We start from the raw sequence: 19,216 nt of genomic DNA, 5'->3' as shown, positions 1-19,216 counted from the left end.
CATTTTCGCCCCCCTCTCGCCCCCTTCGTCATTTTCGCCCCCCTAGATCGCCAAATCGCCCACTGGGGGGGCGATATCGCCCACGTTGGGAACCACTGTCCTAATCCATGCTCATCTCTGGTGTAGACTCTCACCTGTGCGATGGACGATACCGTGAATTTATATTGGATTTTTGTATTGCAGCTTTGCGTGATTATTTAATAAAATGAGTGGAAATGTAGGCCTAATAACTATTGTATGTTTATATTGGTGATGTATCAGACGGCCAGGGCTGGCATGTCAGCGTAAGAAACACAAGTAATATGAATGCGAGTTGCTCGATAAAATTGTGAAAAATTAAATACATTGTCACCCATATGAAATATTTCATCACAGAATATATGGCCAATCATATCATTTTAAACTACAATTTCGCAATCTAGCATTTACCTATCATATCGTAATCTAGCAGACCATGGCGTGTCCTAATCTGGAAAAGTTGACTCTGATTCTTAGCTTTAAACCTGTTTTAGCAGACCACTGCTGAAACCTTCTTTCGCATTTTAGAAGTAGTATTTGTATTTCTCTTTCAATTCCCAGTATCACACTTTGGGTTCTAATGGGGTTTCATTTCTTTTGCCTGAAGATCATACATGTTGAAGTATAAAAGCAAGTGTAGTAATGCCCAGGGCCGTAACAGCACTTTGTCAGCCCCCCAAAAACGTTCGTCTTGGGTCCCCCATACGGTGATAAACCGAACTTTTGGCGGGCTTCGCCCCCAGATCCTCCTTCGGCTATACGCTGTGTACCGCTACTTATCATCTACATTCGGTGTCCGTTTAGTGAGTCAGCTTTTCTCGACTAAACGCGCGAGGCACGAGAATTTTTCTATAATTCATGACTCAATCACAGGGTTGTAATGACTCGAGTCATGACTCGACTCGAGTCAGACTCGAGTCACGAATTTTTGGTGACTCGACTTGACTCGAGTCATTTTCTTGAGAAGGGAAAATGACTCGACCCGACTCGAGTCAATATTTGGATTGACTCGACATGTACTCGAGTCATTACGCATGACTCGACCCAAGTCATTGACTCGGCATATTTTATGTCACTTGAAGATGAAGAAATTTGCGAATCGTACTGGCTAGATCAAGGGCCGGCAACCTACGGCCCGCGGGCCGGATCCGGCCCGCCAAGCGAATTCGTCCGGCCCGCGACGAAATAATTAGTTACCACAAGAATACGGCCCGCCGTTTCGTAATGAGTTCCAATCTGCAGTGCAGCACTGCAGCACTGCTTGGTAAGAATGCGACATTGCTACGATGTAAGTATCCTACGTCGTATTGGTCTATTGTTACGCCATAAAACTGATGCGAAGGCTGTTGATTAGACCAGTGCTTATAAAGCGTGTGTATCGCCCAACCATAGGTCGGCCTATATACCATACTTTTTAAGGGGTTGCCACTCTGATAGGGTGCGACATTAAAGGTGCGGTTCCTCTGCTTCAAAAACGCTTGGAACATCTCAGACGCAATGACAAAATCTCAAACTATCCGTTTCATTTGAGATAACCAGCCTCCATAGGTTAGTCATCTGCAGTTTAATTCACCAGAAGACATTGTAGGCCAAGACAACAAACCTGAATAGTGTTTTCGACACAGTGGGGAAAGCTGATTTTGTCTCACAAACTGAATCACCGACAGTTATCCTACCTCAGATATTACTAAAAGCAGAGAATCAATATGGCGATGTCCTGTATATCTGCCATGTTCGTCCATTATGTCGAGCCGCTATCCTTGCACGAGTGTATGAACTGAGAAACGAAATATAGCAACTTTCCTTGAAAATACAAACATCGCCGACTCATAATATTGTCATCGAATATGGGTATCTAATCTTGCTTTCGTAGTACATTTAACGTCACATCTAACAAATTGAATTTGCAACTTCAGGAGGAAATAACTGAATACATGAGATGTTGAGGCGCATTCGAAACAAAACTGCGACTCTTGGAACGTCAACAGTAAAAAGAAAATTATGCTCACTTTCCTATACTGATGGAGAGTAAACCTCTAGTACCAGCACTATACCTTTGTAACTGTGATACGAAATTTAATTACTGAATTTCCACCCCTTTTCCAACATTCGTTCTGTACAAAATAAATTCTGAATACTTAGTACTCGGTTTAATGTGAGCACCAATACCGTTGCCTGAAAATTTCAAATGGGCCCTTTTGAAGTGCGATGCAGTTGAATTGAAAGACAAATTTCATACAAAGAGCATATCGCTGCCTGACTTTGACAAAGAGTACGTTCGTGAAATGGGTCTTTATCCCAGCTTGACCAACAATGCAAAAGAAATGGCATCGACTTTTGATAGCACGTACGCATGTGAAAAATAGTTTAAAACAATGGAATTCACGAAGAGCAAGCTAAGATCACGTATTCTAATGTCCATTTAGAATGTGGTTTGATTGTTGCTTCATCTGACTTGTTATTAGAAGTTGAAATTCTTTTACAAAGCATGCTGCGCCAAGTGTCACATTTATGCTGCGTTGTTGAAGTGTAAATACATGTGTTTTGCCCTTTTTGTGATTTGTATGATTGAGATTGCAGCAATGTAGGGTACTAAACCGACGTGAGCGTTAAATATATTATCAAGAAAAATTCCGGCCCGCCAAAAAGTTGTGCACTCGGAATTTGGCGCGCGATTAGCAAAAGGTTGCCGACCCCTGGGCTAGATCAACGCATAAATGACAAATTCTGTCGATATCGCTATTTGGCACCACTGCTTTCGTTGCACTCGTCTGATATCAGATATGCCGCCTTAAAAACAACAGACAATGGCACATGTTGTAGTAATGCATTGTATACAAAATCATCCTGCAATGAAGAGGTAATAGATCATCCGCAAAAGTACTCGAGACTTTTCAATTATGCAAGCAAACAACCGAAGCAAAGTTCAATTAGAGGCAATGAAATGACTCAGATGGTCAAGTACTTGGAAGAGACTGATAAGCTCATGTGTAGATTTGAAGGCGATGATTCTTTGCATTATTGGGCGACCAGAAATAATGAGTATCCGATGCTCTTCAATGTGGTTCAAAAATCCTTGTCAATTCCTGTATCTAGTGCACCAGTGGAACGTGTTTCAGTAGATGTGGATTTATTCTAAGGCCATGCCGCTATAACATATATGAGGATCTCCTTTCGACTTTAGTATTTTTGAATTGTAAATCATCATTGATTCGATCTGCTGTCAGTGAAAACACACAATACACTCCGTCCATTTGACGTTTTGTTAGGTATGAACATTGTGCACGTGAGTAATAATGAATGCCTAATGTTGTGTGATGTTTGTACAATAGGGTTGTTCAAAAATAAGTTCTTATTTATTTTACTGGGTGGCTACTTAGTAAAGTTGTTATGTTGCATAAAAAGAACAATGAATCTGGCTTAATTTTAAAAAGTATATTCAATGATATGAGAGGAGAAAATTTTATATTTGAAAATAAAGGGAGTGTTTTTGGTGAGAAATTATTTCATATAGCCTAATATACTTACATGCTAGTAGTAAGCCGACTATTTTTTCATATCCAAAATATTCCACTCTAATAAATTCGCTTTTTCTAGTTGGAATTGAGCCAGATTTGCTATGAATCATATTTTTACACAATATAACAATATCATGAGGTGGCCGGCTATTTCGGGAGCTGAGCAGGAAAGCTGACCTTTTTTAGTCAACCACCTGATAATGTGAAAGAAAAACTGTACGTCTACATAAACATGCATCTGTTGATTCTCTACCAGCTGGTATCTAGACCTGAATTCGTTGGTTCTATATCAGATAGCATGTAGAATGAATTCGGTGATTCTCTATAAGCTACAAGCTAATTCAGGATTGAAAACATAAGTTGAACATTACTTCAATATCGTGACTTGGACTCGACTCGAGTCATAACACTATGACTCGGACTTGACCCTTTAAACGGTGACTTGGACTCGAACTCGACTCGGTGATGAATTGAAAATGACTCGACTTGACTCGAGTCAAAACCACAAAAGTAAGATTGACTCGTGACTCGGAACAATGTGCATTGGTTACAACCCTGCTCAATCATGCAATATAATCGGGAATTGCATATATATTGCTATTAATTTTTATCCTCTCTCTATGCTCACGTAATCTGATTCACCGGTAGAGATTAGTGAGGTGTGTTTGAAAAGGTAGGAACCCTCTATTATAATTAAACATCTCCGATTGCATACCCGTTGACAGGAACGAAACAGCACTTCGTACCCCCCTAAAAAATGAGTCTTGGCCTTCCATATGGTGATACACTGACCCCCCCCCATCAATTTGTTCGCTTTAGCCAAGGAATTATAAAGGGACTGTTCAGGCGCCAAATTTTTGGATAATTCACGATAACATCGGTCAATAAGATCGGGAATTGCATATATATTGCTATCAATTTCTTTTTCTTTCTGCTCACATAATCAGATTTACCGGTAGAGCTGAGCGAGGTGTCTTTGAAACTGTAAAGCCCGTAAATAATAATTGAACATCTTCGGGTGGGCGGATCCGTTGTTATCACTTCCGTACATGATGTTATTCCGTGGCCTCCTGCCTGCTGTATCAAAAAATTATAGAATCGCCCAAACGTACTAAACTTAGAGATCACACGATTTCAGATTGGCATTTCTTCACTGGCATATAGTTTTTCCCTGTGGGATGGTACGCTATTTCTCTTGTGAGGTTCAGCTCGCCAAGACAGGAAAATTCGGCGCCAGTCATTTAAGCGCCTATGGACAATCAAACCTATATGTACTTTGTATATATTACGAAGTTTTCGGTCAGCATGAGTGCAGTCCTTTTCGGCCAAGGTTTTCTAGCTGCCGATCGTTCTTGGATTCGCATATTATATGGCCTAAAACTTTAGATGTCTTGGTGCGTCGGGACTCGCTAATGGCCACGCCGATATGCCCATTTCTATAAATCTTGCGTATTTTTTCTTGGGGGAAGTGTACCCGATAATCAAGATATTTGGCAACTCGAAATTTTAGGCCCGCTTCGAGCTCGGCCTCCCCTAATTAGGGGGTTTGGGGTGCGTTAGTTACGGCCCTTGTAATGCCTCTATTTTCTGAAAATACACCTACACTGTATGTCATTTTTACGATCAGCCATATTTTTTATTACCGTTTTCTAATCGCGAAAAGTGTTAACACCGTATCCGACACCAATTCTCCGTGTTGTTCCTGAACCAAACCATGGGGCCTTATAACATAAGGGTGGACGTTATACCATGATATTTTCTAAATCGGGATGTTCGAGTAAACAGAGGATTATTGTCGCATTTCCATATCAATGCAATCATTTTCATTCCATGATGCGAACGACTGCTTTTGCTGTAAAAAGTTATAGCTTCTGGGATGCTTCAATATAAATGAAGCTCTGAACTTTTCGCATAGCTTAATTTGCAGGTTTTGACAGTACGAATTACGATCGTTTTCACAACTACTACGTACGTAATTGAGTAGATTTGAATTTAATCAATTCTACTTCTACTTCAAGTAGTTTTAGGCTGGACTACTTCTACTCGTACTTCAGTATGGTTTTTACGTCGCTACTTTTACTTGAGTAGCTTCCCTGACTTCTTTGACCATCTCTGGATTTGACTTGGTGGTGAATTAAAAATAACTCGACTTAACTCGAGTCAAAATGATAAAAATATGTCTGACTTGTGCCTCAAAAGCTTGGGAATTGGTTTCAGCCATGCATAGCTGCCGAAATTCCATTAAAACCAAAGACAACACCGGTCATGAATAATTCATGATTAGGGTCAAACATGCGGCCCGCTGGCCACGTCGTCCAAATATCATCTGATCGACCGAAAAGATCATCGTTCTATCAAATATGCCGGACCTGATGTGTGGAACAGTCTCCCGCCGGCCATCCGACAGTCGACGAGCATGTCCACATTCAAGTCGAAATACAAGCAATTACTACTAAATAAATACAGTCCATCCTCAAGATTACAGGACCTGAACTATCGATCTCGCTTTCCATGACATGCCGCCCTATTGCTTGTCGCTTTCTTTTTCTATACTCTCTTCTTTACTTTAATTCAGTGTGCATGCCTCCTCTTTACATCGCATAGGCCAAGGTGGGTGTCTGATTCCATAGACTACTTCAAGTCGCTTCGACATCTTCCTGCCTTTTCATTGTATCGCATTTTTGTGGTGTATTGAACTGATTAAACTGCTAATAAACCAATGATGATGATGATGATGGCCGCATACGGCCCGTTAGACGATTTCACCCGGCCCGCGGAGCAATTATAGGCGAAGTGGAAAAATTCTTGTATTATCCAGCAGATTTATAACAAATGTTCTTCACAGAAACGGAAACGAAAATGTAAAACCGTCGTTATCATGGGCTTCGCCATAAAACCAAACCACGATTAAATACTGTTGAACCGAATTCCAGCGCCTGCGTTTGTAGTTAAATTGTATTCCTCATAACGCATACCCAGGGCTAACGTCAGATTACGACTTTAAAACATAGGTACCGGTATCAGAGAAATAGTTCAACTAATAACGTCGCCAGAGCCCCTATTTTAGCAGCTTATAACTGTATTCAACACCCCAATCATTGTACCCCAGCCAATTCGATTGTTTGCGAATAAAGGTGTTATTACAGCCAGGGCTTTGGAGCCGGAGCCGGAGCCCGGAGCCGGAGCCCCGGAGCCGTGCATTTTCACCGGAGCTGGAGCCGGAGCCGGAGCTCTACATAAAATTCATCCGGAGCCGGAGCCGGAGCTGGAGCCCGTTATTTGAGGAGTAGCTCCGGCTCCGACCTATTTCATAAGATGCCATTATATATATGCAACAACCACATCTGCTGATTTATCATAATTGAACAGCAGGCCTGAATTTTAATGCTGTGTACAGCAATGGCATAGAGTAAAGTGCGTTCTAGTGCAACTACGATGTTGTCGACAATTTACAAGTATTCAGTATAACGTCACAAACCGGCACGGCGGCACCTATATGTCTTCGTTGCTACATCGGATGTTACTGATGACAGACTCTAGATGACTATAGATAACTAACATATGGGTAGATTAGTGATCTATATAGACCAGGAATGGCCAACCTTTTCGGCTTAAAGGGCACATGCAATTGACGAACGAGTGTGCGGTCCACTAGCTGCGCCAAGCGGGTAAAATTTTGTAAGTTTATTAATGAACTAGGTCAATAATAATATTACTCGAGTATTGCGGGTCTATTGTATACCGCCCGCTAGGCTCAGTTTGCAAGGACACGACTATTTGGCGTCTGGTCACATCGATATCGAAGGTATCCGATAATATGCGACAATCATGTTGCGCCTACATTTCACGTCGACGATCTTCATGCGAGCGCAAACTCGAAAAGACTTTCTCCCGTAATTGCGAATACAGTTAGACTGAATCGGGTTAATTAGGCGTTTTTTTTCTTCATTTTCAGTAGGGGGTAGGCTACCAAGCAAGAAAGCGTGCGACAATTAAACATGCGAAGCGTGAAGAAAAATTTCGCTACTATTTTAGTTGATTGTGATGTACGACGATTTACTGAAAATGTAACTGGACCCTGGTTCTGCCAATGCGTCGGAACTGATATTTTAGTCATCAACATCCCAAGGGTCGCAGCCAGAATTGTAATTTCTAGTTGGCATTGCAAGTTCACAATCTGAGCAATTCATTTTCGATAAGATAATAGGAAATTACCTCGCGGGTCACGCAAAACCCTCTCGCGGGCCACATTTGACCCGCGGGTTGGGCACCCCTGATATAGACATGCCCATTCGATAATTTCAGAGCCGGAGCCGGAGCTGGAGCCGGAGCAGTGGTAATAATGCAGCTCCGGAGCTGGAGCCGGAGCTAATGTATGATAAAAGAGAGCTCCGGAGCCGGAGCAGGAGCAGTTTAAATTTACGGCTGCTCCAAAGCCCTGATTACAGCAAAACCACAATGATTGGTAATATACTATCACGTACACAGGCTTGAAAGCAAAGTATTTGAGTAAAAAATACGGGCATGCATTTAGAGGTAATATTTTGAAATAATTTGCCTATAGTGGGGCCAGCGAGCGATCTGAAGGGTTGAATCCGCCCGTGACGCAAGTTGAGTTTGAAACCCCTCGTGTAAACCGTTGTTATAAACCGTGAATGCATACGTTCATTCGTACTCCTATTTATTCTAATTTATCGAGAATCATTTGAATTGGACGTTGGTGTTTGATTCATGCCGTGGTATAATTCTGTGGTAGATTCTATTTTCGTGCTACTCTTTTAGGTGTGAATACACACTCTTTTCGATAAGAATGGCAGAGAACTACTTTTAGGGCGTCCGTGAAAATGTATTGTTGAGTGCATGACCAACAAATTCTCAAACGAAATTATTGTCTAGGATTCACGCCGTGAGTGGCTCTGTGACTGCCTTGCCTTGTCTTAAGTCAGCTTGATTGAGGCATGGAACAGCCTAAAGAAAGTTCAGCTTGATGTGAATGCATTTTTTGAAATCATCAAGCAGGTTACTAGATATCAACTAACCTACATAAGGTTGCATGTAAAACAAGAGTCAATTAAAAACAAACATGTTTAAATCAAGTCCCTAATTTAAATCATGTTTTGTTATTGTTTTTTTTCGCTTTTTTCTCAAGCTTCGACGTCAGGAATATTCAATTGTGACGTCATAATGGATTGGCATTGGCAATTGTAAATATAGGGTAAATATAGCTCCTTTGAAGAAAGATCTGTACAATATCTGTTGAACTGACTATTCTGAGGGTCTAACCATCCCATATTGATATACGTCGGCTGAATCGGGTGTTAATTGTCCGTAGGACCATACAACATGTTTTATAGAAAGTATTTACACAATTATGGTATAATTTTACAGCTTAAAAAAACACATTTTTTTTAAAGGTCTTTGTTTAAAACACTGTTTAAAACATGTTTTAAATTTTAGAACGTCCCGTGAGATTTATTTAAATACCGTGGCCAGAAAATGCACGTGAAGGTGGCTTATCTTGCATGTAACGCAAAAGTTTAGTTAAAAATGAGGTTAACTCAACGAAAAGTAGACGCGGAAACCGATTTTCGGAGCACATACTGAAAAAAATGACACCTTTTTTACATGCGATCAAAGGTGGGTGTATAAATTTCCCCAATATCTGTCCTCATTTTCGGATCTGTAAATATGAGTGGCGAAAATTTGTGTCGTGAAGAATTTATGACGCTTTCCCCATTAAAACCATGGCGTCATTACATCACAAGCATTTGACAACGGCGCAAAGTTAGCATATAAGAAATAATGGGATGCAAGATGAAAAAAACATCGGCAGAAGCTTACAGAAGCAGATTTGAGTGATCTGTAGTTACACAACAAATTCGGAAACATAAACACTACAAATTCAGGAGCATGAACATTCAAATAACGTGCCGTATTTCCATGACATGCTGAATCAGATGATGGTCCAACATCTATTCAGTAATTCATATTTCTACTCTAATGAAAAGGCTGTCATTTTTATTATAGCTATTCTGATTTGCACTCGGCAACAATATAAGTTCTAACTTACTTGTCGACATATTGTTTTGATTTGAGGATTGGGGGAATTCCGTCTAATTTCTCCTTCGATATATCAATTCCGAACAGTTTCCGAATCATCTTCTCATGGCCAAAGGGTATCTAAAATATTTAAACGTGCTTACAAAAGCCGTGACCATGTCTTGAACGGAGTAAGGTCACTTGAACTTCGTCTCAATCCTTTGAAACATGATTCGGATTGTGGCTTGAACCGGGCACCCTACCATAGATGCGCCTTGTTGCAACTTACCACTGGAACGACCGGAACTTCGTACTATCTGGAACTACCAAGTGACTTTTTTGACGCCTGTTCAATTTTTTCCGATTAAATGCATTCAAGGGCGCTATAAATCAGCACAAAGAAAAATAAACGGCAGTAGAAACCATTGTTTATTGCGCTCACAGCTACTTGCAATATTTTAGACACACGTTAGTGAAACACGTAGAACAAATCGCCGTTTTTGGTGTAACATATCAGTGTTGTTCTGGTGCGCATTTGGTATTTGAGCACGTTCTTTAAAAATTTGAAGTAGGTTCCAGATCCGCTTTAGTGACATCACCATGCTTGGTTCTTACTGACATATCACAAAGCTCATCAGCTAAGATTTGCATAATGCAGCGGTTCTTAACCTTGCCTCCAGCGCCCCCCCAAGGAGCGCTGGCTATTTTGAAAGGGGCGGCAACGCTCAGTGGGCGATATGGGGGCGCTGGGCTCAGGGGGCGATATGGGAGGAGCTGGAGAAAAATGAAAAAAGGACATATCCTTAATGAGTATTCAGAGCAAATTAACATTCCACAAAACATGTCAAATCTCGAAATCTTTGGTCGCGCTACGCAGCGTAGTTTGCTACATATGTTTTCATATATGTTGGGGGTTATAATAATTCATGTAAAATGAAATGCGCGTACTTTTCGATCACCAATTTCCAGTTAAAACACCAATGTTTCGGTTGCTACGGTTATTTTCAACAAAATGTTTTGAACTAGGTATTATATCCTACAGACAACTGCGCGTGGAAATTTTTGAGACCTACGAAATTACATCGTCAAATTATTTCTTCATCGTATCATATATTATGATACTATCTAGTGTTGTGTTCCACAAACTCACATGAACGTTATATAATATGAGTTGCTTTGTTCGGGATGCATACATGTTAAAATTGATAACTGGGTTCAGTACTAAATTAAACGTGCAATGCATTCCATTGGCAGTTTACTTACTTAGTCACACAAAGCACTAAAACAAAATCCTACCATCCTACCATTAATTTCCCCGTATTGTATTGGTATAACAACCTTGATATGACCCTGAATATACCACATACAATTATCATATGGTTTATTATAGTCGAGTGGTCCTCGAGCGCGATTAAATCGCGAAATATTTCTAATACTAAAGTCCCAAAAAGACCGACTGAACTTTCACCTCTTATCAGAAACAAAATTGCTGCAACCGAAACCTATAATGGGTGAGCTCGAAGGGTGTCCTGAATTAGTTTGGTGAAGGAACAAAAATTACACATCATGATTTAACGACTCCCCCACGAAAAATACTGATAATTATAGAAAATAGAAATAGGCATTTCAGCGTCGGCCATTACCACGCCACGATGCACGAAGACCTATGAAGTTCCGGCCAATATGGGACTCCGAGAAGTGTACCAAAAGAATCGTCAACGTGAAAAACTTGGTCGAAGAAGATTGGCCTTTATGTTGACCGTAAGCATCGATGTATATAAGTCTAATTGTCCATATGTGCTTGAATCGCTCGTGCCGAAATATCATGTCTTCTCAATCTGCAGTCTGCACCCCACAGGACAAGAACAATTATTCGCCAGTGAAGAAATACCAATTTTGAACCGTGTGCTTACTTTAGTTTAATACGTTTATGCGTTTCAATATCTTGTAGCTATATAGCGGACAAGAGCAGGTAACAAAATAGCAAGATGTAATGAAGTAAGTCGTACCAACGGGCACGCCCGAATATGTTTAATTATTATTAACCTGGCCTTAATTTTCCAGGACAACAGCTCACTCAGCGCTACTGGTAAATCTGATTACGTGGGCTGAGAGGATAAAAAGTGTATAGCGATATCTATATGTAATTACCACCTATACTCATTCATGCATTACACGAATTGTTGGCGCCTAGGGCGACCAGGCCACACAAACTTTGCTGACTATCGAAATCACGCTAAGGTGTTCTTTGGGGCGAAGCCCCAAGAAGTTTGGTTTATGACGTCATGGGTACCCAAGACAATCGCTGTTTTAGGGGGACTGACCTGGTACGCCTTCCCTCTTACCCATTGTCTTTATTACAGTCCTTACAATATGGCGTGGGGGGCGCTAGAGCACGATAATTTTTGAAAGGGCGCTGGAGGAAAAAAGAACGATCGGCATAATGCAATCTTGCGACTAATCCTCAATTTGCAAATTTTTATGGTATCGGCCTTTCGGCAAGTAGTGGATCTATCACATTCTAAGAAAACATTCATGGACCTTCGTCGACTTGCTGGTACCCTTGTAGAATACTGCCTTACATCATGGTCAATAATATGCCCCGGGTTTCGTTACCCTTATAGAATACTGCCTCACATCATGATCAATAATATGCCCCGGGTTACGTTTCGTTTACCCTTCGCTTGTTTCTTGTTTGTGTTGTTTCTGAAGGAAACAGTTACCTCGGGTTGAAGTGGGCTGAATATACATCTGTACAACTACGATCTCTAAACTGACATCTCGCCGTTATCATTACCGACGAGATGATAGTTTAGAAAAGTGTGGCTACATGAAGCTGTGTTTTTCTTCTGGGCCTGGGTAGCTTCAAGCAACTTTTGACAATAGTTTCAACTGGGACTTCTTTTTCTTCACCAAAAGCATACAGCCACATCCACGTAACATTGTTTCAAGATGGATTACATGAGACTCATTACATTACTGTGATTGGCAAATGTATGGATTATAGAAGAGGTGTCCTGTCATATCCTTGCCTAAATGTGATACGCGCTTATACAAATACTTGGCAGCAGAAGCATCCACCATCTGACATTTTACCATAATTATTTTCTGGCATTTTGACCATGTAATAAATGAAAACAAAATTATATTTATCGAATCTACCCTTTTTTACTCTTTATGCCAATAAAAAGTTCATGAATCGCAAAAACCCGTTCCCCGAGAGGGTCTGGCTGAACATTCATTTAACCAGATCTAGCTCCCCTCCTCCCGAAGATCCGTCTCGTAGAATAGAGCAAAGGTCCTTCGCTCTCGTTCAACCCTAGTATTTTAGTATGATCAATAAAGACGTCGGCTTGGTCTAGCGGTAGGCCTACATATGAATTGTCATGTCCTGTTACACGCTGAGCTTTAGAAATGTAATATTACAGAGAATTGATGACTCGAAAGAGGAAGGTACGCTGCCTTCTATTACAATGGATGTTGTTGATAGCACAGTTTGACCAAGTCGACATTAACAAAGTTTTGTTGTTACAAATAACTTTTCCGCGTTTGGACCTAACTTCGCCAACCGATCGACAATAAATATCATTTTACAATAAATATCAAGCTTGCTGGACATTAATCATCTCAAAGGTTTGGTGCTAATATTTATTGATACTTGCTGCCATATACTAGTGCGAGCATGGACCGGAGCCGGATTGGATATCCGGCCGGATCTTTTCAATTTTGGACGGACCGGATCGGAGACGGATCAGTAATTTTCTGATACGGCCGGAGCCGGATCAGTACTTTTTTGTAAATGCCAGAATACTTATGGATAAGCATGACGTTTGAAACTAAATAACTACCAACCAACAACACGCAAGTAACCGCCAAGCCAGTGCGAAAAGAAACAATCCATATTTTTAAATTCACGGAACCATCGTACCGTGTTGGGGCGGATTTTGGGCAGGACTTTTTCATATTTGACCGGAGCCGGATCGGAGCCGGACCAGAGCATTGGAAAACCGTATCGGAGCCGGGCCAGAGAATTGGCCAATCCGCTCCGCACCACCGTATACTCTCTATTGTAGCGCTCTACTCGGGTATACTTGGAACAAGCCAGTATTGCGTGATTCGGAGCGAACAGCGCGAACATACAATTATCTCGATTCACTGTCATGAATATTTAAATCAACTTGAAATCATGACGAATAAAAATAGTATTCCACTGATCAAAAAGTGTAACTTGAACTCGACCAATTGGAGGACATCACTTCCTCTCGCCACAAAATAGAAAACAAATTAGTCTGCTTCATAAAAATATCCGTGGGTTGCAATCTCGAACTCATCATGATAAACTGACAAATCTTCTTGCCTACCTCTGAATTCACCTGACTTTACAGTAATCACGGAACTAAATTGTGCAAATGAACCCACTCATAACGTTAATATACTGGTCTACAACTTCCAATATACTCCGGCACCGAAATCAACGAAATCCTATGGATGTGTTGGACTTTAAATTGAAAAAGAAATTTCCCACGAAAGCTGAACGGACGGCAATCGGAAAGTAAAAGATTGTGAAGAACTATGGTTGGAAATTGATCACCAAATTAGAACTCACAAATCTTTTGTTGTCGCTGCAATATATCGTCATCCCATGTATAATATGCCCCAATTCAGAAAAGCCTTGAAGCAATCTATGGACAAAGTCAGCAGCGATAAAAAGATCTGCTTCATTGCAAGAAATAATAATATAGATATTTTAAGAAATAAACGGAATTCATACTCCAATGCCGTAAAATCCGTAGGTCTTTGCTAAATAATAAGTAAGCCAACTAGAATTGCCCAGAAATCAAGGACTTTGATTGATCATTTATTTACGAACCTGCACGACATGTAATTCCCTGCATTTGTTATGTCGTCTAAGATAAGCCACCATAACCATATTGGTTTCCTATCAATAGAACAGCAAAGAATGCCCCGCGCATCTCATAACCTCATCAGACAATGCGAGTAGATGAATGAAGATGCGCTCGACAATACCGCTTTTAATCTATTTCAACAATCGTCCCTTACTTCCATCTCCATAAAAAAAACTTTGACGATAAAATAGGGGTGTTTATGTCTATCATTATATCGCTGCTAGATCGATTTGCACCTTTGCAACGCATGACGAGGGGTCGACGCTAGTTGAAGCGAAACCTATGGAGGACTACCAAGCTGGTTGTATTATTATTTTTCTTTATTCACAGTCAAACTGGTAAGTATACACATTATCCGGGGAGCATCCTGCCCCCAAAAGAAAATGGCGAGCTTGGAGTAAATTTTTAAAATTTCAGTAATACAGTCGAATTGGTATTCCTGTGCAATACATGAAAACGTCAGATTACGGATTTGCGGTATATGAAGAATTGGCAACGGTTAGAGAGGAGAGGGTAGAGAGGATTGAAAATATAGAATCGAATTGATCCTTATTATGATATTTTTATTCACAGTAAAACTGGTAAATACTCACATAATCCGGGAGCAACCTGCCCCAAAGGAAAATGGCGTGATTGGAGTAAATTTTTAAAATTTAAATAATACAGTCAAATTGCTATTCCTAGGCACCCATGAAGAGGTCAGATTAGAGAACTGCAGTAGATGAAGAATTGGCAAAGGTTACAGAGCAGTGGTAGAGATGATTGAAAATGAAGAATCGAAATTACAGAAAATATACTGTGATTCCCAAGTGTAATTTTAGTCCAGTGGTGCATTCAAGGTATTCCTTCCTGTTATTGTTACAAATATGACTGGTGCTTTTCGCCATTTACGGCCTTGTGCGCCACGTTCGTCAGGACATTATCAAGCAGTGACTAAATGAGCTTATTACAACTTATTGAGAACTCAGCAGCGGCGTTGGACAATTGCGACGACGAGAGTAGGTTGCGTATGGTGGCAAAGCTGGTACGATATACCCGCAAACGAACATAGCAGACTAGACAACAAAAACTGCTCAGAGGATGAATGTCATCGATTTCGCCGCTTCAGGGGGCTATTACATGCTCATTCGTGATCGCGTTCGTAATCGCGTTCGTGATCGTGTTCGTGTGCGGGACTTGCTCAACCGAACAGAATAATTATCTTCGGGATACCTATTACATGTTTTGTTCGTTCTCGTGGCTTCTGTTCGCGATGATTTGGATGTGTGAAACCTAACAGTGACATCATAATGCCATGCCTGACAATCCATGGTTAAGTGTACCTGGTACACTGTTACGGTACCGTAGTAAAAAGTCAGCAACATGCCGAGGCGTTGGTGTATGGAAGAAGTCGATCTGCTCGTTGAGAAGGCGAATAGAGCTACTTTCTTACTGGAGCCATCTCCTATTCCAAAACCAAGGCCATGGTTGATGATAGATGGCAGGAAATTACTGTAACAATGAACGCCGTAGGGTATGGATCGAAGTTGGAGGCAGAAAAAGTAAAAAAAAAAGTGGTTCGATTTGAAGTCTCTGGCAACAAAATCGGCGGCGGAGTACAAAAGAGAACTACGGCGGCGGAGTACAAAAGAGAACTAGTTAAGACTGGGGGTGGTGAAAATGAGCAAGCGTCCCTTCAGAATTGCATTTCAGAATCGCAAACTTCATTGGAGCTATTTACACAGAAGGTATCCCGAATACACAAAACTGTGATGTGGAATACTTGGCATCAGCTGCTGAAACACCGGCTCCTCAAGTAAATTTGAATAGTTGTACGTAAAGATGGTATAAAGAAAATCCACGAGGAACTCCGTGCAACTAATACGATTCTGTCAAATTTCCTACTCGGGTTCAAAAGACACAACGAGATCATAGCGCGTAGCATGAACCCTCAAACATCTCAGGACGTAGCAGCCAGGGAAGAATTACAACAGCCTGTTTATTATAATTTCGATTGAGAGTCAATATATATCAAAGTTTTTACAGTAGTTCCAAAAAAGCTTGAAACACTGCGCCCGCAAGGGCGCAGTCTAGGGCTTCGACGAATGGATCCATCAGATTCCTTGTCGGGGTTTAAAGAGAATGTAGTATATATGTTGCGCAACAATTTGGTTAACAAGACATTCTGGTGTTTTACGATGGGATCTTCCTCAGTACTATGTCATAGGCGGGCTTGACCCTACCGACAAGAATTCAAAGATTGGACGTTTTGGGTGGATATCATGTAACATAAAATCTGGGAATATTTTAGATTAGGAGTCCTTATGCGAAGATAAAGTATAAATGAAGGTAAAGCCCTAATAGGGAAATAAAATAGATATCATAATTTATAGTATAAGCAGAGGGAAGTAATGTAGTAGCATGAATATGACTCAGTCCAAAGCAACTCTACCATGGCACATCACGTCATCAAGCAACATGTTTTGCGGTGTAACCTATTGTATTTTTTCTCTGCTGCCGTGTTTTCGCCGATTATAGGATTCATCAGCCAGTTCTTTAACGAGTAACCACTATCCCCTAGAAGCCAAGAATCTCCGAATTTGCCTCTTTCGAAATCGTCAAAAATCCTTGAATTTTGAAGTATGAAAGAGTCATGATTTGATCCAGGCCATTTTGCCACAACATCGGTAAATAAAAGGTTTGCATCACAGATTCCCTGGATATTAATAGAGTGAACTCTTTTTCTATTGACTTAAGCAACCTCATCATCATGCGGAGCACTTATGGGGATATGAGATCCATCGACGCAGCCGATTACGCCAGGAATACCCGCTACTTGATAAAAACAGCGTTTTGCGGCGGCAGTGACTTCCGAGTTATTTCTTGGCGGTCGCTGACAAGATAACGTCTCAGACATAGCCATCTCTCATGACTTGGTGTTACAGACAGGCCGATCGCTCACAAGGTAATATTTTGGTAATTAGTTTGTAGCGAAACTGGATTTCACGGGTGAGATATAATAAGAATAATAACTATTGAGTAATAAGTAATGAATAACAGAAACGTCGCAGACAGTGATTGGAAAACCAACAATTTGACACTTTCCGGCGATCGCTGTCAGTGTTTTCACACCTTTGGAATAGTGGTTGACATTATCTGTGTGATAAGAATCATGGGAATACTCAATCAAGGTGTTAATTTATTAACTTGAGATGAAACTCACTACACAATTCAAATTGAATCGTATCTGAGCGCGTTAATTTGTAACTTGACATCAATATAATATTATTCAAAGTCTGTAAACATGGTAATGTCTTATATCAACAATATTGAGAATGTTGATCGCGTGTTTGTCGGATTATTCACACATTGATTTGAAACAAACACCTTACCATACTCAAAAGATTCAATCACAAAAAAAACATTCACAAGTAATAAATCGGATTTCACTTACCTGATTATATCACTACAACTTGTAAACTTGAATAATTCACCTTGATCGTATTCATATGACCGATATTTTTTATTTTTTATTCAACTGTAAAAGTCGTTACTATTCTGAAAAGCAAAGTAATTACTACTCGTTTTATTCCGTAAGACAAAGTAATTATTACTCGGCCGTTCACAATTCCATTTGTGTGCCTTGGAATCAACTTTTATCAAAATACACCAACCAAAACTCTGTCAACAAAAGGGTTCGTGTACCACCTAAAAATAGTACATTGAACGCTCTCTCTTTCATGCTGGTGACGTCATATTTTGTGATACGATTGTTGATATGCAATGTTCTTTCCAATTCTCTACTAGTTGCTGACGAGTGTCAGCCGAAAATATTCGGGTTCATTTCAATATGAATATACTATTTAATTCGGTATATTCTGTAAGACAAAGTAATTACTACTGGATATACGCGACTCGACATAAACGTATTATGTTTTGAGTATATGAGATTTGAATACCCAGTTAATTATTGGCTGAGGATTAATTTATTACAAGTGAATCCGCATATTACAGTGTAAAAGACATCATAATGCCAGCAACTCTTTACGGTCATAGGTATTACGATATTGACTCACTAACTTACGGAAATAACTCATCATGATCATTCTTGAAATCAAGTCTCAACAAAAACTCGAACAATGGGCTCATGAAAAACTCGATTATAACCAAAGTAATTCATGCATTGTCGCGTTGAAAATACTTGAGTTCTTTTTTATAAACCATGTTCGAGTTATCTCAATTTGACTATAGTACGTATTCTGCAACTACACTATAACATGATTGATAAAAGAACTCAAGTATTTTCAACGCGACAATGCATGAATTACTTTGGTTAAAATAGAGTTGTTGATGAGTCCATTGCTCTAGTTTTCGTTTAGACTTAAGGTCAAGAATGATCATGATGAGTTACTCGGTAAGTTAGTGAGTCAATATCGTAATACCTATGGCCGTAAAGAGTTGCTTTAAGCGGGCAACAAGTTTATTGTAAGCAGCACTTGAGCGAACTGAACAAAAGCACAATCAACGGCTTTATATATAAAGCGACATGAAAATACACGAAAGCACTGTACGCTTCGATGACCGCAGTGGTGGTGCCGCATGGTGTCGCCACATAGCCCCCTCCAGAAGCGGGCAGTTCAGGCCTGGTAACGTTGCGGAGGCCGAGTGTGACGTCGTGGTCTTCCTCGTGGCTTCGGTTGAGCTACCGGAACTGGCATGCAGAGGTCCACGTGCGCCGGTTTCAAACGGTCGATA

The 19,216-nt window shown here is 40.4% G+C and overlaps 1 protein-coding gene across 1 annotated transcript in view; it reads right to left on the bottom strand.

The window, feature by feature from the left end:
• LOC145447966 (single-strand selective monofunctional uracil DNA glycosylase-like) overlaps positions 1-19,216 on the bottom strand; it is a 44,485-nt gene that overhangs the window by 15,408 nt on the left and 9,861 nt on the right. The window contains exon 3 of the mRNA XM_080326266.1: positions 9,607-9,716. Coding sequence (XP_080182392.1) covers positions 9,607-9,716 — 110 coding nt within the window. The remainder of the gene's footprint in view (positions 1-9,606; positions 9,717-19,216) is intronic.

Source organism: Botryllus schlosseri, chromosome 1 (genome assembly GCF_051294905.1).
Source record: "Botryllus schlosseri isolate E-star chromosome 1, Bs_hap1, whole genome shotgun sequence".
Classification (NCBI taxonomy): domain Eukaryota; kingdom Metazoa; phylum Chordata; class Ascidiacea; order Stolidobranchia; family Styelidae; genus Botryllus; species Botryllus schlosseri.
Note: the sequence above shows the minus strand (reverse complement) of the source record. Positions and strands in the feature narration are given on the sequence as shown.